The sequence below is a fragment of the Vulpes lagopus genome, chromosome 3 (genome assembly GCF_018345385.1).
Source record: "Vulpes lagopus strain Blue_001 chromosome 3, ASM1834538v1, whole genome shotgun sequence".
Taxonomy (NCBI): Eukaryota; Metazoa; Chordata; class Mammalia; order Carnivora; family Canidae; genus Vulpes; species Vulpes lagopus.
The window spans coordinates 84,082,770-84,105,635 of record NC_054826.1 but is presented as its reverse complement, the minus strand read 5'-3'; the positions used below and the strand labels follow the sequence as shown (position 1 = coordinate 84,105,635).

General features: G+C 35.4%; 1 protein-coding gene across 6 annotated transcripts in view; it reads left to right on the top strand.

Moving 5' to 3' along the window:
• The window catches only part of ARID4B (AT-rich interaction domain 4B), a 150,468-nt gene that overhangs the window by 71,257 nt on the left and 56,345 nt on the right, over positions 1–22,866 (top strand). For all 6 annotated transcript variants that reach the window (XR_005986736.1, XM_041747982.1, XM_041747984.1 and 3 more), the window contains exons 7-9: positions 5,832–5,923; positions 13,180–13,318; positions 21,106–21,185. Coding sequence is in view for 5 of the 6 variants with exons in the window: in XM_041747982.1 (XP_041603916.1) it covers positions 5,832–5,923; positions 13,180–13,318; positions 21,106–21,185 (311 nt within the window). In the remaining variant the exon portion in view is untranslated. The remainder of the gene's footprint in view (positions 1–5,831; positions 5,924–13,179; positions 13,319–21,105; positions 21,186–22,866) is intronic.

Sequence of the window (22,866 nt, the reverse complement as noted above, 5' to 3'; positions counted from 1 at the left end):
TCTTTAGGCAACTTTTATGTAGACTCTAATTTTAAATAATTATAGAAAAGAGATGTTTGGTTTATAATTCATTTGAGCCCTTTGATCATTAAAGGATCTGTAGATATTATAAGCAGTCTCTTACTACTACTACCATTACTGGCTGACATTATAGCCCCTCCTCAAAGATGCCTTGCCTGACTGCCCTTTCTAAATTAGTCCCTGCCTTTTAGATTGATTGAGTTTTCTTCATAGCTTGTATCATTCTTGGACTTCAGGATATGTATATGTGCTTATTATTTGTTTATTGCCTGCCTTCCTCACTAGAATGTGTCATAAGGCAGGGATTTTATGTCTTCTTCACCACTTGTCCCCATTTCCTAAAACAGTGCCTGGCATAGAGTAGGAACTGAATACATGGTAGTTCGATGAATAAATGAAGTGCTTATATTTGCCAGGACTTTGTTCACTGCTTTACTTGCATCATCACATTCACAACATTGTGAAGTAGAGAGCATTATTATCTTCAATTTACAGATAGTGAAACTGATGGTCAGAGCTGGTTCTCAAACCAGTATTTTCTAAAACCAAAGCCATGCTCTAGAACCGAAAGGTGTTAAGTTACTAAGAATGGAGGGAGGGTTCACAAAATTTTGTACATTAGTAGCTTGGAATCCAGAATTTCTAAAATGGACACATTATTAAAGTGTTACAATCTCTAGTCCAGCCTATAAATGTTAATTAATGCACAGTGTGGCCAAACTATGATTTCTTTTTTTCTTATCACTATTTAGAACTGTGTTTCTTCGGGGACATTTTAATATTAAACTATTAGACTTTATTTTATGTTTTCTTGTTTTGAAAATATTTTCATTTCCCTTAATTAATTGAGTTCCTATTGCAATTCAGACTTTGGAATAGGTTCTGTATATTACAGTCTGGCCTATTTTTTCAGTATTATATTGTACCATTTCCTTGTACTTCTTTTTTCTTTTCCTTTTTTAAAAAAAAAAAATGTGTACCCAACGTGGGGCTCGAATTCACAACCCCGAGATCAAGAGTCACATACTCTTCTGACTGAGCCAGCCAGGTGCCCCATTTCCCTGTACTTCTGTCTTATAAGACTACTTGGTATTTTCAGATTATGGTTCATATTCTTTTCTTGGTTTCTGCTGAGCACTGCTTCTCTTAATGTTCCTCTATGATGTCTTTGATGAGCTTTCTTTTTTTTTTTTTTTTAATTTTTTATTTATTTATGATAGTCACAGAGAGAGAGAGAGAGGCAGAGACACAGGCGGAGGGAGAAGCAGGCTCCATGCACCGGGAGCCTGATGTGGGATTCGATCCTGGGTCTCCAGGATCGCGCCCTGGGCCAAAGGCAGGCGCCAAACCGCTGCGCCACCCAGGGATCCCTTTGATGAGCTTTCTAACCAAATTTGATCGCTTTCTCCTTTGATCCTTTGCCACTTCTTTTATTCTTATTTGATAGTGTTTTTTTTATTACTTTTCTTGTTTTCCCTGTAAGATTTTAAGCTGTTTTGGGGGTAATAGCCATGTTTTTGTCATTTCGATAAGCTCTTCTTTTCCCAGTGCTGTTTCTACACAAAAGCCTTCAGTAAAAAAAAAAAAAAAAAAAAAAAAAAAAAAAAAAAGCCTTCAGTAAATATTTGTTAAAATGCAAAGGTTTAAATATAGGAAGTACATACAGCTTTAGAATTTGCAGTGAATATGGCTTTTTGCACTGATGAAGTTAACAATTCTTTATAAGTTTATGAATTCTTCTTTTTTTAACGTTTTATTTATTTAAGTCATCTCTACATTCAGTATGGGGTTCAAACTTACAACCCTGAGAGCACACTTTTCCAAATGAGCCAGCCAGGTGCCCCCTCCCCCGCCCCCCAGGTTTATATAATCCTTAGAAATAATTTCATTTCCCTTAGAACATATGTATAGATATATATAGTGAGTGAATATGGGGGCTTGAAGACTTGATTTTTCATCTGCTTAGTTAAGGCATGTGCCTTACTTATTTAATCCAGAGAAATATCTAAAATAATTTGTTTTACAGTTAGGAGAATTAATTCATAAGACAGTTGTAGTGTAAAGACTGAAGTAATCTGAACAGGTAGCTCAGTGTTTCTCACTTTCAAGGAGGACCACTTTTACTGTGTGTGACTACATGTGCTAGACTTTATGTTTTGCTAGAGGGTACTTGGAATACTAGTGTATTTGTTCCTGATCCCATTCTCTTAAGCCAGGTGCTATATTAGGTATTGGAGACACCTTACTTGGATAAGCCAAATAGGGAATTTATCTTTGAGTAACTTATCATCTGTTGGAGAGAAAGAGCATTAATCTAACAGTCAAGTATTTTACAATTATAAATGTACTGAATTCTGTGATAATTGGCCAGGAATGTATTTAATCTGCCATCTGTGTATTCCTTCCCTTTATTTGATATTTTTGACATTTTCAGAAAATGTTTTTAATTTGTTGAAAGATTACTCAAAGCATTGTTATTATCAGTGGTAAGTTTGGCCTTTCAGCAAAAAGCCACATCAGACTCGCAGTGTTTGGGGTCATTAATTCCATTAAGAGGCTACAAACCAAAAGACTTAAATTGAAGATTTCCAGGCAGCCCGAGTGGCTCAGCGGTTTAGTGCCTCCTTCAGCCCAGGGCCTGATCCTGGAGACCCAGGATCGAGTCCCACGTCAGGCTCCCTGAATGGAGCCTGCTTCTCCCTCTGCCTGTGTCTCTGCCTCTCTTTCTCTCATGAATAAATAAATAAAACCTTAAAAAATTTGAATATTTCCATGATAAGAGATCGCAGAGGCACTTCCGTCAGTCTGAATTCCAGCACTAACATCACTGGTTCTCTCTTACCCGTTTAGTGAGAGTGTCACCGCTGCCCATTTCTACAGAGCACATTATTCAGAAGTAGTTTCATCAGCTGGTATTTGTTGTATATTTACTGTATGCAGTTGAAAACTCTAAAGAAAGGTTAGATAAAATCTCAGTGCCTTATTTCCTGCAGCCCATTTAGGTAACAGTGACATAGGCATGTTTCCCCTAAGCCTATGGGATTTTCTTTTAGCTTTCAGTATAGCTGGGAGCCTCAGCTTTTTGCTCTTTAGGCTTAGAGAAGACACATTCTACCCTTCCCTTAGTCTTTTCTTTCATTTGAAATAAAGGTACTCCTACTTTCCTGGATGTGGTTTGAGGCCAGGGACAGAGATACTGCTTTTTACTGTTCCCTTTATTACATAGGGAGAAAAATCAGAAATCCTGGATATTTTCTTTCTTGTAACTGGTAACTACTAGATGCTTAAAATAGAAATCACAGTACTTAATAGAAGTCTGCTTTCACAAGAGCAACCTTAATTTTAGGGGAGTGAGGTGGGGCATTTAATCTTCTGTTAGCTTGGCAGAAAGTGAATCCAGATTAATTTATTTTCTCTGCTTACCAAATATAGTACTTTGAAATTTTTTTGTTCCTGGGAAGCATACATACTTAGGAGTTAATGACAAATGACTTCTTTTTTTTTTTTTTTTTTTTTTTTTTGACAAATGACTTCTAAAGAGATTTTGTTTGGCATGTTATTGTAATTGTATTTGGACCAACTTTTGCCTCCAAATTTTGTTTTGTTTTGTTTTTGTTTTTTTAAAGATTTATCTATTTGAGAGACAGAGAGCAGTGGAGCAGAGGGAGGGGGAGAGAAAGAATCCTCAAACAGACTCCCTCTGCAGAATGCAGAGCCCAACATGGCACTCAGTCCCTCAACCTTGAGACCATGACCTGGGCTGAAATCAGGAGTCAAATGATGCTTAAACAACTGAGCCACCTAGGCGTCCCTCCAAATACCTTTAAAATGCTTGACTTAAAGTAAATTTGAAAGATTAAATTTTATGCCCTATAAAAGTTAATAGTTTTTGTCTGTCTTCTGAGGGAATTGATCTTTACTTCGTTTATCTATATCAGTATTCTTTGTTGTTGGATAGATAGATCTATGTACCTCAAGTACATTTATATATATTCTAATAAGTCATGCAACATAGATTAATATGCTTCCCCCTTTCACCTTTTATTTTATTTTTTTTAAAGATTTTTAAAAATTTATTTATTCATAGAGACACACAGAGAGAGAGAGAGAGAGAGAGAGAGGCAGAGACAAAGGCAGAGGGAGAAGCAGGCACCATGCAGAGAGCCTGATGTGGGACTCGATCCAGGGTCTCCAGGATCATGCCCTAAGCTGCAGGCGGCGCTAAACCGCTGCGCCACCGGGGCTGCCCCCCCCTTTCACTTTTTTAGTTCACCATTTGAACAAAATTATGTTTCAAAAATAAAAGTCAAAAATTTCCTCTTAAATATTCACATTAGTTTATATTTAGATATCTGATTTTCTTTTTTTTTTAAGATTTTAATTATTTATTCATGATAGACACAGAGAGAGAGAGAGGCAGAGATACAGGCAGAGGGAGAAGCAGGCTCCATGTAGGGAGCCGGACATGGGACTCGATCCAGGGACTCCACGATCACACCCTGGGCTGAAGACAGGCGCTAAACCGCTGAGCGACCCAGGGATCCCCGATATCTGATTTTCTTAAAAAAATCTGAGTTGATGTATATATGCCCTTTTGTATAACACCCTGGTTTCTAACTTTGTGAAGTCTGAAATGCTCTGTAATAGCAGAGGTTCTGTTGGAGGGATGAAAGAAATAGCAACTATGTGGAAGGTTTTAAAAATGCAGAAAAAGTAGGATTATAACAAATTGATATTCAGAGGATTCAGTTGGTTGGGATAGCATCTTCAAGTTGATAATTAACTTTTTAGTTAGATAAACCTTTGCAGAAAGTAATGGCAAGAAAAATCTAAGAAGTACCTGATATTGAGAAATGAAGGAAGTCATTCCAAAATCACTTTTTTCTTCATTCTGTTTTTAACCAACAACCAATTCCTCACCTGGAAATCATTGTTTTATGATGGGATGAGGGACAAAGGGTTTGACATGAACTGTCAGTTGACAATAAGAAATGTTTACTCATTGATCATTATCTACATATCAACCACCACATTGGATGCTGCAGATTGAAAAAGAAGGGAGGGATCCCTGGGTGGCGCAGCGGTTTGGCGCCTGCCTTTGGCCCAGGGCGCGATCCTGGAGACCCAGGATCGAATCCCATGTCAGGCTCCCGGTGCATGGAGCCTGCTTCTCCCTCTGCCTGTGTCTCTGCCTCTCTCTATCTCTCTGTGACTATCATAAATAAATAAAAATTAAAAAAAAAAAAAAAGAAGGGAAAATTAAATGTAGAAAAGTCAATTTTTACATTTTCTTTAAACAGTTTATTGCAGAAAATGTTTACAAAGTAATAATATATCCTATCTAAAGCCTTTTTTCAAACAGTTGATGCTTTTTGGGGGATTATTTTGCTTGTTATTAGGAATTCTATATTATAGATATGATTCCCTTTAAACAAAAAGAAATTTGATTTGCAATTGGCTCCAATTCAAGTGCTAGGTCCTTACATATAGATTTCTTATCTCTCCAGTGTATTTTCTATTGAACTATGTTTTGTTTTGTATTTTAATCATTCTTAGAAGTCAGCCTTCAAATAGATAATGATACCATGAAGAAAGAACAACTTAATTTCTTTTCACCTGTCCTCCCTCAGTAATGGGTTCATTTATCTTTGAAATGACAGCTGTCTATCTTTAGGAAAGTTGTATTTTAGTCTTCCATGGGGGCAGTTTTTAATCTTCAAATCTGAGCATATTCTTAAACTAATTTGGTTTAAAAAGGAAAAAGAACTTGAAACGTCATAACTTTGATGGGTTTATGTTCTTACCCACAGACATTAGACCAGCTCCCACTCACGAACCCTGAACATTTTGGCACTCCTGTCATAGGGAAGAAAACAAATAGAGGAAGAAGATCTAATCATATGTAAGTCCATTTTCATAACTGTTAGTTGAACCTGAATTTATTTCTCCTTGTAGTATTTTTTTAAGAGTTACTAATTTGAAATTGTACTTTGCAAAATGCTAACTGGATCTCATACTAATTTCAGACTCCTTAGCACAGGTGTTTGAGATTCTTTATGCTCAGCCAACCTTAACAGTTGTATATCTACCTGCCAGTTTTCCCTACATGTATCTTGGTGCTGTAGTCAGAATGGAACCAAACAACATTCACTAAATACATCCTTTGTTTTCCTGATACCATATTCATGCTCTTTTTTTTTTTTTTCTCTAATGCCACATTTCCGTTCATGGTGTCAATCATTCAGTCTTCCAACAGAAATCCTCCCATCTTTATGTGAACCGTTTTGTGTCTTCCTACTCTTCCCTTTGAAACAAACCTGTTTTCTTTCCTCTGAGCCCTCTAAATTCTTTGCATCTATCTAATGTCAAAGACAAATTACTTTTAGTGGGCTGTACTTAGGCCCGAAAGGCTCTAAATTACAAAAGATCACAAGATAAAGGGGTCACAGGGATAAAGAAACCATCTTCAAACAGTTCTGGAAAGAAACATAACTTATTGCAAAGGACAGGAAAGCAGAATGGCGTCAGACTTCTCCATGGTAACACAGATATTGGTAGTCAGTAGAATGTAGAAAAGAGGAATGGAGGTCTCTGATAAAAAGTGGACTCAATTATCCAATATAATGGAACATTGGCAGGAAATGAAAGATACAATGATAATGGATAGAGAAAAAATAGCAAAAGCATTAAGTAAGTCACCCCAAAAATTATATGAGAAGGGAAAACTTAGGATGGAGGTAGAGGAGCAGGTGACTTAAGTATAAAATAAAGTCCTAGTAACAATAGGAAGTCAACAGAATAATGTCTTATTGTATAAATCAGTATAAGAGGATTATTTAGAGATATAGTAGTACCTATCAAAGAAGCAGCTGAAATAGTTACAAGCATAGTGCCTCCATAGCAGGAGAAGAAAATTGGAAAAGATTGGCTTTTTATTTATTCCATTGGAGGTTATTTTAAAAACAATTTTGGACATTTTACTTGGATACAATTGAAAAAATTTTAATGTGTCTAAGCCCATATATTGTCAAAGTAGCTGTTAAAAATAGATATTGAGTTGAATTATTGAAACCTTTAGTGTAAGTTGAATGATTTAATTCAGTATTTAGAATCACGTATTAAGTCTAATTGTTGCTGAGTTTTGGAGATAGAGATTGGGTAAGCACTATCTCTTGTTTTACTTACTTTGAGCCTGTATCAAACTCATGAAGATAACTATTATTTTTACCTGTATTAAAATTTGGGGAATTGGGCTCAGAAGCCAGTAAGTAATCCAAGGAACACAGGAAGGAAAGGACCATGTTCAAGAACTCACCCATGGTCCATGGGCCTTTTCCCATTTGATTGATTGACTCTTATTTAGATAGAATAGTATTTTCAATTACTTTCCAAATTACTTCTAACAGTAAATGAAAAGTGACTCCTCTGAGGGAGGAAATTAAAAGACTAATCCTTGCATTGAAAAAGTATTTGGTATTAGTATTTTCCTACTTGTGATTCAGACCATGCATTATTATTTTTTTCTTAACTCTCTGAAATTTTTAGAAAATGTTTTTCTTAATTACTAAGTGAATAATTTCTCTCACTTGTGATTTAGCTTGCTAATGACTTTATTATTTTTAGGATACTCATGGTATAACTATTATTTACTCATTTACTCTTCTGCATATGACATTTGAAATTTGAAATGTTCTATCCAAAAAGAAAAATAAATGAAAAATGTATGATACCATTATTCTTATGAAAGAGTCTTGTGATTATTTGATATTACTGTTCTCTAATAATGTTCTCAGTTTTTTCAGAGGGATATTTTATTGCCATAGAATATTCACTGAAGTACTTCTAAGATAAATCCTTTGATGTTTCTTTGAAAATTAATGACTTCAATTGTGTATTAAAGTTTTACCTATCATTGCTCATTCGAGTCTTCCATAGTTCTGTAGTCAGCTTCTAATTATGATCAGTGATGTCAGAATAGTGAGGTGGAGTGTATTTAATGTAAAATTATTTCATCAGTGAAGATTTCTACTTCTCTTCTAGCTTTTGAGAGTGTGGTTTGGTTGTTAAGAGTGTGAACTGTGGAGCCACGTGGCCTGGGTGTGAATAACTGTCCATGCCACCTCCTTGCTGTATAACCTTGGGCAGATTACTTAGTCTTCATGCCTCAATTTTCTCATCTATAAAACTGAGATAATAGTATTACCTCTCTCTCAGAGTTGTTGCAAAGATTAAATGAATTCATATCCTTAAAACGTTTATGTTGGAAGCACTGTGTAAATACTAGATATCAAAATCATGTATTGAATGAAAATGTTTTCATGAAACACCAGTATGTGATATGACTTCATTCATAAAAATGTGTTTATATGTAAGTATATAAAAATTCTCCTTACTTAGTGTTTATGTCTTATAGGTAGAACTGTTTTTTTGGCTATGTTATTTCAATTTTCTAAACCAACATTTTCATATTATATACATATTATAGGAAAAACAGTTTTTGTATCTATCAAAAATTCTTTTTAAATTTTGAAAAACATTCCGTCTAATATTTAGGCATGTATTGTCTTTCTTCAACTGTCATCTAGAGGTGTAAACATAAATTTAAAGTAAGATAATTTTATAGAGTATCATCTGGAGTGATCTACAAAAATGACCCAGAATTATGGTGTATTAAAAAAAATCTATTAGCTGAAGTCTTCCTTTCTTGAAGATGAGACAGAAGCATATAGTTATAACTGAGCAAGTTGATCTTTGTTTTTAAAGACTCCAGCAAACATTCTCAGTTAGTGATATTCCTGTTGAGAATCTCTGTGTATAATGAAAGATTTGCTGTTGCGATTGTATTGCATTAAGTGCAATATAAAAAGACAGACCTAAGGTTGAGAATTAACTATTGGAGAAAATGAAGCCCTGCTCTTCTGTAATCTTGTTTGCTTGCTATTCCTTCCCCCTCACTATGGTGGTCATTCTCACTGCCAAGAGACAGTTCTCACTTACCACTTAACACCATGATATATAGGCACCACAGGCAGGTACTACAGTTGGAAATTCCCTTCTCCTTAATTGCACTTACTCAGAGTTCTTTCTTCCTTTCTGAGAGATTTTCTGCAACAGAGTCTTGGACCCCGACCTTAAAGTCATTTATCTGACCTTCATTTTCTCTTCCATTACTCCACTAAAAAAGTCTTCATTTTGATTCTCTGTCATTTAAAATTTAATTTTGTACAAAGATAAATAAGGTTATCTCTTCCCATGATTCCCCAGACTCGACTGTTACATGAATATATCCCTACCTTTATTTCCTTTTAACAGTTGTTAATCCACATAACTGTTAATCTCCCTCCAGGTATTCCAAAATTGATTATTTTTGACACCTTCCTTCAGTTGAGTTTTATTTGTACTCTAATTGGTTAATTCTAAAGTAGTCAAGTATTTTCTTAAGATTATAATTCTCTAATTTTTAAAAGCAAGTTATTGATTATTTGATCAGTTTATAAGTTGATTGAATTTTACCCTTAGAATTTAGCCACTGTATATAGATGTTTTGTTTGATTCTGCCTAAAGAATAGATTACCTGAAATTATAGGAACCATTTGTGTACCCTCACCGCTCAAAAGTGTTTTCCAGTAACCTGGCAGAAGTATATATGCAGTTCTTACAGTAGGAAATCAGTCTGCTTGCTGTTATTTTTTTTTCTCCTTCAGAAGAAGAATAAAGCATAATAAAGCTGATAATGATTCTTGATAGTGATTATTTATGGGCATAGATTTTACCTGGTAACAGTGCTAAAGTTTACACAATAAAGTAGTGATTTGTACCTGGTGGTTATAGGTCTGCAGATCTTTAAAAAAAGTTTTCATTGAGATAATTATCATGCCAAAATTCACCCCTTTAATGTATACAGTGTGTAGTGTTTTTTAGTGTATTCACAGATTGTGTAACCAGTACCACTATCTAATCCTAGAAGATTTTAAAAATTATTTGCTGTTTTATTTTGATATGAGATTTTGACTCTAGTTTCCTTCTTGGTTAAACATGAAAAATTAAAACTCTTTTATTGGTAAGTATATACATGTCCATATGTTTTATATTTTTTAATCTCTAAGGAGCTGTTCATTGTTAGTCTTCCTAATACTAATACAGGTTTTTAATGTAGTGTACAAAATTTGAAACTGAGTTACTTGTCTGAAATCCTAAGGATCATCGAAGTCAGAATTACATTTCAAAATTGAGCTGCTGAGTTTTCTTTTTGCATCTCATCATTTGCTGTTCTTTGGCACATGTCTTGTCTAAAGTTCTTCTACTTGTTTCACAATTAATTTACAATTAATAGTGATGTGCGATCAGTTTTGAGTAATTAGCTGTTAGTCTGTGGTGGTAAACATTTCCATGTAATTAGCTTTGTTGTCAGTGGCATTGTCAGATGTTATGTCACAAAGACAGTGCGTTATTTTGTTTTGGCTCTATAAACAAATACTACCTTACCACCAAAGAAGCAACGATATCAGAGGGGATTAAAACCAAGCAGGTTCTCTGCTTGTTCTGTATTTGCTCCCTTAAAATATTTTTGATGCTCATTTATTTTAGTTCATCAGTTTATTGAGTGTCTTGTGTAAATTATTTCCTTGGCTAAAACTCCTCCAGGAGGAAAAGCTAAAGGAACCGTAGGTATATATAATGGTGTGGTTTATACTGGTTGTGTACATTATACTGCTTGTATACATTTTGTGATTTCAGGAAAAATAAAATTAGAAATACCATAAGAGAAAGAAATCTATTCAGTTCATTTATTTACTCAACAAATATTTATTGAATATCTATGCTTGTGCCAAACACTGTTGAGGTACTTGGGATATATCAGTGAATAAAACAGGCATTGATAAAAATCTCTGCCCTTCTAGCTTGTATTCTCATAGAGGAGATGGGCAATAAAGAGAAAACAAGGAAGAACTAAATACATTATACAGTATGATCGATTTGTAAATGCTGTATGGAAAGAATAAAAGTGAGAGATTGGGGAGGGCAGGTTGTAAATTTGAATGAGACGGTCAGGGTCACTTAATTGAGGTGACATATGAACAGAGACTTAGAAAAGTCATCAAAAGAGTTTCCAGATGTCAGGGAATAGAGCATTGCAGGCTCTTTGACTGCAAAGGGGAGTAGAGAAATGAGGTGGCAGTAGCTGGTGGGGAAGGTGAGGTCAGGGAATTCTTTTTTTTAAGTGAAATAAATAATAGCATATCAATGGAAGTTGCAGTTTGCTGATGGGACTCAGTGTAGTAGACGCAGAAAAGAATGATACAGGAGAGAGAAACGAGCGGTATTGGAACAAAATCTTCAGTTGAGGAGAGAATGGGCAGGAAATCTAGTTTATAATTGGGCAGTGGTATTAGAGTGGAACTTGGACATTTAATATATGAGGTGGATAGGTGTTTTCTGTTCTTCACTTTTTTTTTTTTTTACTATGCCGCTTTCTGATGTCTGAAGTCTTCACACTTGTTAAATCTTAAAGAAATGAGAATTTTCATAAAGATGTAGATGACTTTGTGAGGCAGATAAAGTCCAGTTTTCTCTGTGTTTTAAAGATTTTTGATATATGTTATCTGTGTTTTGGGACTTTCTGTCTTGCTAATGATAATGACATAAAGAGTGTCCATTAAATCTTGGCCAGATAAATCCTTTATGACTGCTTTGAAAAAGCAGTAATTATGGTTTTAAGCTTGGTTGTGTTCTACAGTCATTAGAAAGTGAAGAGATAAAAGTCATTGCCCTTGAGAAACACTTCTCATCAGTTAGAACTCAGACTTGGGAGGTCTGTCATTACTCTCCCAAGCTGTGTGCCTGTTTCTAAGGTTTTATGTTTTGCTGACACGGAGGTGTACTGGTTTTTCCTGCCTCCTATTACTAACTTCCTAAGTCCCTACTTTGAACTGCTTTAAGTGCCATTTGAAGTACACTCATTCTCAGCAGCCAATTTGGAAAATTTGCTTTGTCTTTACCAGGGGACAATTTTTAAGTCGCTTGATCATGGAAGTCAAATTAGTGATATTTCCTATATCACTCTAAGATGTTCTATAGTAGCTTTTTCTTTTTTTATATTTATGTTGAAATATATAAAGAAGTGACATTTATGTTGTCAGCCTTTTGGAAAGGCATCAAGACAAGTTTAGAGTATAGTAGATTTGTCCCAGTCAACGAAATAGTTAAATCATGCCCAAGCTTTTAAAATAATGTCAATTTACATTTTTTGTCAGTGAACTTGGTCATTGTCAACTATCTCAAAAATGTTTTTAACCCTATAGGTAATCAATACTAACCATTGTTCCATTTTATTTTATACAAAGAACATACACTGCAGTCTATTCATAGTGTCTTCACTTACTCTGGGCATTTTGAACACTCAGTTGTTAGAATCTTTATTTTCTTTAACACTGATTGTAGGCTTTCTTGGAACCAGATTCAGAGTAGAATTTTTGTTTTGTGTTTTTTTTTCTTTTTAGTTTTACTTTTTACTTTTGTCTAAGAACAAGTAGATGGTTTTCGATACTTCCTTTTTCTGCTGACAGTAAACTTCTTTCTAATTTATCAGTCCAATATACAATGTAAACTGGAAGGAATTTCTGAAAATAACAGTACTGTACATTTTATCAATGCCTAATTTGTGTATATTTGGTATTAAGGATAGCAGTGGTGATCTCTTACCAGATTTTCTTCTCTCCCCACCCTAACCACCCAATAAATAAAGATTTTTCTTCCCTTTCTAAAAATTAGCTTTGTATTGGGAATATAAAATGCTATCTGCTGAACTTCTTTGATTTGAGGGTTGGATCAAATATATTTTAGTATATGGGATGTTTCGTTTGAGGCCTTCAGCTTTTTGAGAATTTGGGGACCAGTGTTACTCTGTTCTGTTCTTCTCCCATGATCTTTTAAAGTAGCACTAAATAGATCTAAAAGATGTTTAGGAGAATGATGTGCTTTCTTCTAATGATAACCCTTTTTGTTACTCTTTAGAAATTTAGAAAACAATTTAAAAATTGAAGTTTGCCATTCTGTGAGTTTTAGAAAGTGGGTAAGATTTCTAGAATACCTGTATTTATCAGGTTGGTATGCTCATTCTTTGTGAAGATAAATGGAAATATTTTTTTCTTTCCCTAGACCTGAGGAGGAGTCTTCTTCATCCTCCAGTGATGAAGATGAGGATGATAGGAAACAGATTGATGAACTACTAGGAAAAGTTGTGTGTGTAGATTACGTTAGTTTGGATAAAAAGAAAGCACTGTGGTTTCCTGCCTTGGTGAGTAACTTCAGCATAAAAGTTTAATTTTCAACTATTTAAATTCATGAAGAAAACAATAATCTTACTAGTGTTTTTCATAGGTGCAAAGTAGGGAAGTGTTTTTAGCATCATTTAGTTTATGCAAAGATTACTTTCAGGATTGTCTTTGAGTACCAAGAACTCTTAAAGTCATCCAAAAAGGGCAAAATTATGGTAATTTTAGAGGGTAGGTCTGTGGGAGTTCATTATACTGCTCTATTTTGGGTGGAGATTCATAATGCAAACTTTTAAAACTCCTAAATTCATTGTGCGAAAGACTGCAGAAGAAGAGAATCTTTCTTTTACTACTATTATCTGTAAATGATGTCTATTTATCATTCTTTTCAGTGAACATGATATGTATTCTTCATCCAGAATGCTTATCAGTTCAGTATTTTGCACAAAATAATTGCCCAGTAAATGCTAGCTTTTACAATTAAAACTTATATTGCATCTTACAGTTAAAACTAAACAGGGCAATTATTTATTTTAATAAATATGAATATTTTGGGATCCCTGGGTGGCGCAGCGGTTTGGCGCCTGCCTTTGGCCCAGGGCGCGATCCTAGAGACCCGGGATCGAGTCCCACGTCGGGCTCCCAGTGCATTGAGCCTGCTTCTCCCTCTGCCTGTGTCTCTGCCTCTCTCTCTCTCTCTCTGACTATCATGAATAAATAAGAAAAAAAAATATGAATATTTTATGATACCTTTGTACCTCTGCATATATCCGTCTATTCATCCTAATAGTTATTGAATGCTGTTTGCAAGGACTCTGAGGCAGGTATTGTTTGTCCTCACTTAGAGATCCAGAAACTGAGGAGTGGAAAGGTTAAGTAACTTGGTTAATGGTGAGTAGAAAACTTAAGTGTTGGGGATCTGCGGGTGGCTTAGCGGTTTGGCGCCTGCCTTCAGCCCAGGGCATGATCCTGGGGTCCCGGGATCGAGTCCCATGTCGGGCTCCCTGCATGGAGCCTGCTTCTCCCTCTGCCTGTGTCTCTGCCTCTCTCTCATGGTGTGTCTCTCATGAGTAAATAAATAAATCTTTTAAAAAAAAAACAAAAAAAAACTTAAGTGTCAGATTATGTGATCATTTCTTTTTTCCTAAAGTACTAAGATTCTTTGTAAGAATTTCTTTTTGAAAATGTTAAAAAAAAAAAAGAAAATGTTTTTAACAAGTTTTGTGTGTCTTTTCCTAAAATAATATTTTTTTACTGTTAGTATATTCAATATTAAGGTTCTCTCACTGTTTTTTTTTTTTAAATTTAATTTAATTTAAATTCAATTTGCCAACATATAACACCCAGTGCTCAACACATCACATGCCCTCCTTAATGCTCATCACTCAGGGATGCCTGGGTGGCTCAGTGGTTGAGCATCTGTCTTCAGCTCAGGTTGTGATCCTGGAATCCTAGGATCAGGTCCCTCATAAGGGCTTTCTGCAGGGAGCCTGCTTCTCTCTCTGCCTGTGTCTCTGTGTCTCTCATGAATGAATGAATAAAATCTTTTAAAGAGAAAAAATGCTCATCACCTAGTTACCCTGTCCCCCTACCCACATCCCTTTCTGCAACCTTTTGTTTGTTTCTCAGAGTTAGGAGTCTCTCATGGTTGTCTTCCTCTATAATTTTTCCCCACTCAAGTTCCCCCCCTTCCCTTATGGTCCCTTTCACTATTTTTTATATTCCACATATGAGTGAAACTATATGATAATTGTTTTTCATTGATTGACTTATTTCACTTAACGTAATACCTTCCAGTTTCATCCACGCGGATGTAAACAGTAGGTATTCATTCATTCTTTTTGGTGGCTGAGTAATACTCCTTTGTGTGTGTATACACACACATACACACACACACACACACACCACATCTTCTTTATCCATTCATCTGTTGACAGACACCTCAGCTCCTTCTATAGTGTGGCTATTGTGGATATTGTTCCTGTGAACACTGAGATCTAGGTGTCCCATCATTTCACTACATCTGTATCTCTGGGGTAAAGACCCAGTAGTGCAGTGGGTTGTAGGGTAGCACTATTTTTAACTTCTTGAGGAACCTTCACACTGTTTTGCAGAGTGGCTGCACCAGCTTGCAATCCTACCAGTAGTGCAAGAGAGTTCCCCCTTCTCCACATCGTCTTCAATATTTGTTGTTTCCTGTCTTGTTAATTTTAGCCGTTCTCACCAGTATAAAGTAGTATTTCATTATGGTTTTGATTTGTATTTCCCTGATAACAAGTGATGTGGAGCATTTTTTCATGTATTTGTTGGCCACATGTAGGTCGTCTTTGGAGAAATGTCTGTTCATGTATTCTGCCCATTTCTTGACTGGATTGTTTTTTTTTGGGTGTTGAGTTTGAGAAGTACTTTATAGAGCTTGGATACTAGCCCTTTATCTGGCATGTCGTTTGTAAATATCTTGTCCCACTCTGTAGGTTGTCTTTTAGTTTTGTTGACTGTTTCCTTTGCTGTCCAGAAGCTTTTTGTCTTGATAAAGCCCCAATAGTTCATTATTGCCTTTGTTTCCCTTGCCTTCATGGATGTATCTTGCAAGAAGTTGCTGTGGCCAAGTTCAAAAAGGTTGTTGCCTGGGGACGCCTGGGTGGCTCAGCGGTTAAGAGTCTGCCTACAGCTCAGAGCATGATCCAGGAGTCCTGGGATCAAGTCCCACATCGGGCTCCCTGCGTGGAGCCTGCTTCTCCCTCTGCCTATGTCAGCCTCTCTCTCTCTCTCTCTCTCTCTCTCTCTCTCTCTCTGTGTGTGTGTCTCATGAATAGATGAATAAAATCTTTTTTTTTTTTTTTTTTAAAAAAAAGGTTGTTGCCTGTGTTCTCCTCTAGGATTTTGTTGGATTCCTGTCTCACATTTAGATGTTCCATCCATTTTGAGTTTATCTTTGTGTCTGGTGTAAGAGATGGTCTAGTTTCATTCTTCTGTATGTGGCTGTCCAATTTTCCCAACACCATTTATTGAAGAGACTGTGTTTTTTCCTTTGGATATTCTTTCCTGCTTTGTTCAAGATTAATTGATCATAAAGTTGAGGGTCCATTTCTGGGTTCTCTGTTCTGTTCCATTGATCTATGTTTGTGTTTTTGTGCCAGTACCATATTGTTCTGAGGATCCCAGCTTTGAAATACAGCTTAAAGTCAGGCATTTTGATGCCACCAACTTTGGTTTTCTTATTCAATATCCCTCTGGCTATTTGGGATCTTTCCTGGTTCCATACAAATCTTAGCAGATTATTTGTTCCAACTCTGAAGAAAGTCCATGGTCTTTTGATAGGGATTGCATTGAATGTGTAAATTGCTCTGGGTAGCATAGACATTTTCATATATTCCAATCTATGAGCATGGAATGTTTTTCCCTTTCTTTGTGTCTTCCTCAATTTTTTTCATAAGTGTACTGATAGAGTACAGATCCTTTACATCTTTGGTTAGGTTTATTACTAGGTATCTTAGGGTTTTGGTGCAATTGTAAATTGGATCAATTCCTTAATTTCTCTTTCTTCAGTCTCATTGTTGGTGTATAGAAATGCAACTGATTTCTGACAATGAGTTCTAGCAATTTTGGGGTGGAGTCATTTGGGTTCTCTATATATACAGTATCATGTCATCTGGGAAAAGTGAGAGTTTGACTTCTTCTTTGCCTGTTTGCCTTTTATTTCTTTTTGTTGTCTGATTGCTGAGGCTAGAACTTCTGTGTTGAACAACAGTTCACCCATAGTTTCTAAATAGTTTCCTTGATGATGAGAAAAATATTTAAGGATTTATGTTGAATTGTTAGTAATTGGCATTGGACCGTCTCAGTATTATTTAAAGAATCTCAGTTATTCATATATGTAAATCTTCCCCCAAAATTGAGATCTTTTGGACAGTGATGAATAATTTTTGTCAACTAGAGTGTGAACTTGTGTTCTAGATCAAACAATCTTGACAAAATCACGTAAATAGTATTTGGGTTTCAATTTTTAAGATTAATTTTTATAAATTGAGTTAATTTTACAAGTGTTTAGTAGCATCACTATGTTAGAAAGCAGTTGTGTACTCCTTGGACCTATAAGTAGGTCCCATGAATTGGACCTGCCAAGGCCAGGCACTGTGTGAAGCTCATTCACCTAACTAGTCTCATTGAATTCTAATTGAGACTGAAAAATAAGTGGATTTACCCCATTTTAACAGAAGGAAAATCTTAGCTTCCATGACTCATGCAGTCTTCTTCCTTTTCATTTTCTTTCACTGTTTCTCCTCTAACCAACCTTTAAATGTTACCATGCAAGGTTCAGAATATATCACTCTGTATTTTCTTTAGGGCGATCTCATGCCCTTTTATAGCATTGGTTACAGAGTTAACAAATTGAAATGTCTTAGGGACCAAGAAAATCACATAGATGGGTGAACAGGATGAAATATGGATTATTGTTCCTGTGGCAGAATGGAAAGTGAAGCCACTTGCACACCACCACCACCAGCATTGGCCAAAGCTACCATATGTGTAGTTTTCAAAACCCATGAAAAAGTATAAGTTCTTTGATAGCTCAGCTGATAGAGTGGAGGACTGCAAAACCCATGAGAAAACAGAAAAAGGTAGATTTTGTTTACAGGTTTAGACCCAAGATTGATCCCCTGATATTTAGGATGTTGACTCGTAAGTTTACATCTTATATTTCAGACTTCCATTCTGAGCTCTGAACTTGGGTGTCTTAACTATTTAGTATCTCCATTTGGATGTCCTTCAGCCATCTTAAAACTTACTAAGTTTAAAACTAAGTGTATTCTCTCCTCCTTCTTTCCCAAACTTGGCCCTCCTCCAGGATTTCCTCTCACAGTGAATGACACCATTTGCACAAGACAGAAACCTGAGCATCCTCTGCTCACTCATCTCTTCACTTCCCTAATTATCTCTATCTCTTTCCTTTAGTGTGCCATTGCCACCACTCTACATCTGAGTCACCACCTCTCTCACCAGGATGATTGTTGTGGTTTTGTCACTTTCAACTCACCTTTCTCTTTGTTTTTTTTTTTTTTTTTTTTTTTTTACCTTTCTCTTTGTATAACAGAGTAGTTTTTATTTTATTCTTTTTTTTTTTTTTAAGTTTTATTTATTTAATCTCTACACCCTATGTAGGGATTGAATTCAAAAGTCTGAGGTCAAGGGTTGTATGCTCTTCTGGCTGAGCCAGCCAGGTGCTCCCAAAGCAATTTTTATTTTTTTTTAATTTTTCAAAGTAATTTTTTTTTTCAAAGTAATTTTTAAAAGGCAAATCTGTTATAACATTATCCTTCAGAGCCTTACCCTAAAGATTTTAGATTTTATCCAAAGAACTAACATGGCCTAAAAGACTGGGAAATCTGAACCCTTCTTAACTCTCTTAATCAGTCTAGGCAGAAAGTCAGCCACACTTGACTGTCTTTTGCTCCAGGGACTGGTTCCAGTGCTTGCTGTCTCTGTATCCCTTATACTACACACACATGCACACATATACATCCTTTGTCAAGCCAATTCCTACTCAGTCTTGAAAGCTGGGCTTAAATGTTGTGTCTTTTAAGAAAGCGTTCCTGACTATCTAAATAAGGACTTGACACAATAGCAGTTACACACATGTGTGTTTACTTGTTCAGCACTTGTCTTCTTCCTGACTACATGGGTGGAGCATGTGGGGAGGAGCAGTCACTGCCTTGATCTCTTGTTCTCTGGCATTTATTTAGTACAGTACCTTGATGTGGTAGTCCAGTATCTGTAGAGTGACGAGATGAGTACATGAACAAATGCTAATAACTGACTTCAGGACTTTTTTGAAATGACAGGGAAGTTTCCCTGGATGTTAATAACATATAAAAGACTTTCATCAATGAATTCATTCAGAAGGCCGTCAGAATTTAAAGAATGCCTAGTGAAATGCAGTTGCAGTTATGGAAAATGTTAACTAACTTCTTAAAGACTGAATTTAAAAAAAAAAAAAAAAAAGACTGAATTAGACCTTAACCTATTTCTAGCCTCTTCCTGACCTGTGATGAGAGCACATGCCTTTTTTTTTTAAGTCTATTTATCAGCATCTTTACTTTATTTTTTTTTAATTTTTATTTATTTATGATAGCCACACACACAGAGAGAGAGGCAGAGACACAGGCAGAGGGAGAAGCAGGCTCCATGCACCGGGAGCCCGATGTGGGATTCGATCCCGGTCTCCAGGATCACGCCCTGTGCCAAAGGCAGGCGCTAAACCGCTGCGCCACCCAGGGATCCCGAGAGCACATGCCTTTAGGTCCCATTGTGTCATTCACTTTTCAGAGCTAATGAGCACATCCTTAAAACAAACCTGTTATATACATACTTAGCTCATTTTTCATGTAAGCATATAACTATATTGTTAACTTGTTCTTAGTATACACAGTGGGCTATCTTGGAGTTAAAATACTGAAAATTTATAGACATCTTTATCAGCCTTTGGGAAGGCCTGCTTAACTTCACTTTATTTTTTATTTTTATTTTTTTTAGAGAAGTAAGCCTTTATTTCCTTGTTTCACAAATAAACTTGGCTGCTAACTTCACTTTAAAAAGTAGCTGAGGCGACTCCAGTTACATGAGTCCTCTCTTGGTAGTGATCAATCATATATAGCCTCCAGACAGGTGTCTTCTTTAAGATGTTTACTTTTTTTTTTTTAAGATTTTTTTTTTTTCTCTTAAAGATTTGAGAGTGAGTGAAAGCAAGAGAGATCACAGAAGAAGAGGGAGAAACAGACTTGCTGCTGAGCATGAAGCCTGATAAGGGGTTCAATCCCAGGACCCTGGGAACATGACCTGAGCCAAAGGCGATACTTAACTGACTGAGCCACCCAGGCACCCCTACAATGTTTGCTTTTTTTTTTTTTTTTTTTTAAGATTTTATTTATTTCTTCATGAGAGACACAGAGAAGCAGAGACACAGGCAGAGGGAGAAGCAGGCTCCATGTAGGGAGCCCGATGTAGGACTTGATCCCGGGACTCCAGGATCATATCCTGAGCTGAAGTCAGATCTTAACCGCTGAGCCACCCAGGCGTCCCAGTGTTTACTTTTTAGAGTGGGTAGTATTATGAAGAAAATTTTGTGCTTACATATGTATTTAAATATAAATAATAAGTAGAACCTCATCTTTATCTTTTAAGATCGAGCTACTCTGATGTTGGTTCTGATACTGGCTCCCATTTTGGTTCCTGCTATTCTCCTAGCCATACTGCATACCCTCTGTTAAGGCTTGGGCTTTACCTCTGTTTCCACCCCAGCCTCCCAATTTCATATAGGCTTTCTATTTCTGACTAGAACTTGGTCCACAGCATCAGCCTAGGCATGGCCCCGCTTCTGTTTTCATTTTTTTTTTATTAAGATTTTATTTATTCATGAAAGACACACAGAGGCAGAGACACAGGCAGAGGGAGAAGCAGGCTCCATGCAGGGAGCCCGATGTGGGACTTGATCTCGGGTCTCCAGGATCACGCCCTGGGCCAAAGGCAGGCGCCAAACTGCTGAGCCACCCAGGGATCCCCCCGCTTCTGTTTTCAACACAAGCCTGTGCCAAAATCAGTGTGGGGAATTCAGAGAGCTGGAAAGATAGAGGATGTAAATTTAAAATTACTTGTGTGTATTCCCACATGTGTTTACCTGTTTACCCTGCAAACTAAAATTATTTCTTTAAGCTGAAACTTTTTTGGAAGGATTTAAGTAGTTGATATATACGTAACTATCTGTAAATATGCTTTTTTTTTTAGTTATAATAGTTTTACACTTTTTTTAAAGGTGGTTTGTCCTGATTGTAGTGATGAAATTGCTGTGAAAAAAGACAATATTCTTGTACGATCTTTCAAAGATGGCAAATTGTAAGTATAATTTGCTAGGGATGAAAAACATGTTATTTTTCCAAGTTAGTATGGTAAATGATAAATTAGTTATTTCTAATGACTTATGCTTTTATTTTTCACTATACAAAATGTTTCAAAGTATAATAATTTTTCACATGATCATTTAAATGGGGTTATAGTGTGTTTTCCTTGTTCATTTTTTTTTTCTAAATTCCCAGAGTTTCTAGACTCCCACCATTAACCTAATTTTTCAGTATTTGCCTGCATAGTAGCTGGTGATTTGTTGAGGCGAATTTAGGTGTATCTACCATATCTAATACTTGTTTTCTATGTTTATTGTTCTGGAATATTTAATTGGGCTCTGATATGTTTAGTTTTGTCTCATGGTTATACTGATACCTATTGTATAACATTCGACTTCTCCAGTAGTCTGAGGGTTAAAATGGGTTACTATAAATGTATATTAAGTATTCAAGTGATTTTTCATATAGAACTTTTTTGGAACTGAGTTATGAATTGCTGTGGTTGTTTTTTTTCAAGAATTGTGCAATTAGAAAAGTCATATATTTTATACTTTACTCTGTATCTATACTTTAAAAAGATCATTACATTTTAAGATTGGTTTTGGGGTTTTCAGGTTCTGAAAAGTAATTTTTAAAAGCAATCTGTGAAATCTACTTTAATAAAACTGAGTTAATCAGAAATTTGAACACTGAGATTGAATACTGATCAATGATATTAAATTACTAATTTTTAAATGTTTGGTAATGATATTGGTTATGATTTTTAGAAAGAGTTTTAAAGCTTCATAATGAAGTATATCATAATATCTAGGATTTGCTTCAAAATAATCCATGAGGTGTGGGAGAAAGTAGGTAGGGATATAAATGAAATGGTGACTATGAGTTCATGATTATTGTAGTTGGGTGATGGATTTGTGGTGGTTCATTGCCCTAGTCTTTCTCCTATTATATGTATTAGAAATTTTTAAAATAAAAAGTTAAAACATAGATTGTCTTAAAAATGTACTTGGAATTGTTTTCAGGCTTTTGTAGATTGATTGATATAAGCCAAATGCAGAAGATCTGAATGATGCAGAACAATGATTCATTATTGTAAAATAGGACTATATATATATATATATTGCTTATATTATATACAATAATATGTATATGACATACACTGTCAACATGTTTTGACAGTTGTGAGGTGTATATATATATATATCACATACACTATTTTAACATGTTTTGACAATTGTGTATATACACTATCTTAACATGTTTTGACAGTTGTATGTATGTATACATATATACATATATGTATATATGTATATATGTGTATATATATATATATATATATATATATATATATATATATATATATGGTTGGGGAGTTCCATGAAAGACCTTAAATTATATATTAGAAGTTGTTTGCAAGGCTAGAATCCAGTTTAAAAACAATTATTAAAAGAACATTTATGTTATAAACAAGGACATTTTCTTCTAATCTTAAATTTAGTAATTTCTTGTGATTATCTTAAGACAATGGCAAATTCTTACTATTTGACTTTTTTTTTATTGGATTGATCCTGCTATCCAAATATTTTCATTTATTATTCTTTTGGATTGCAGAATTGATATTTTCATTTTTGCATTTAGCCAGGGACTCTGACATTTGAGAATACCTTGTTTGTAAA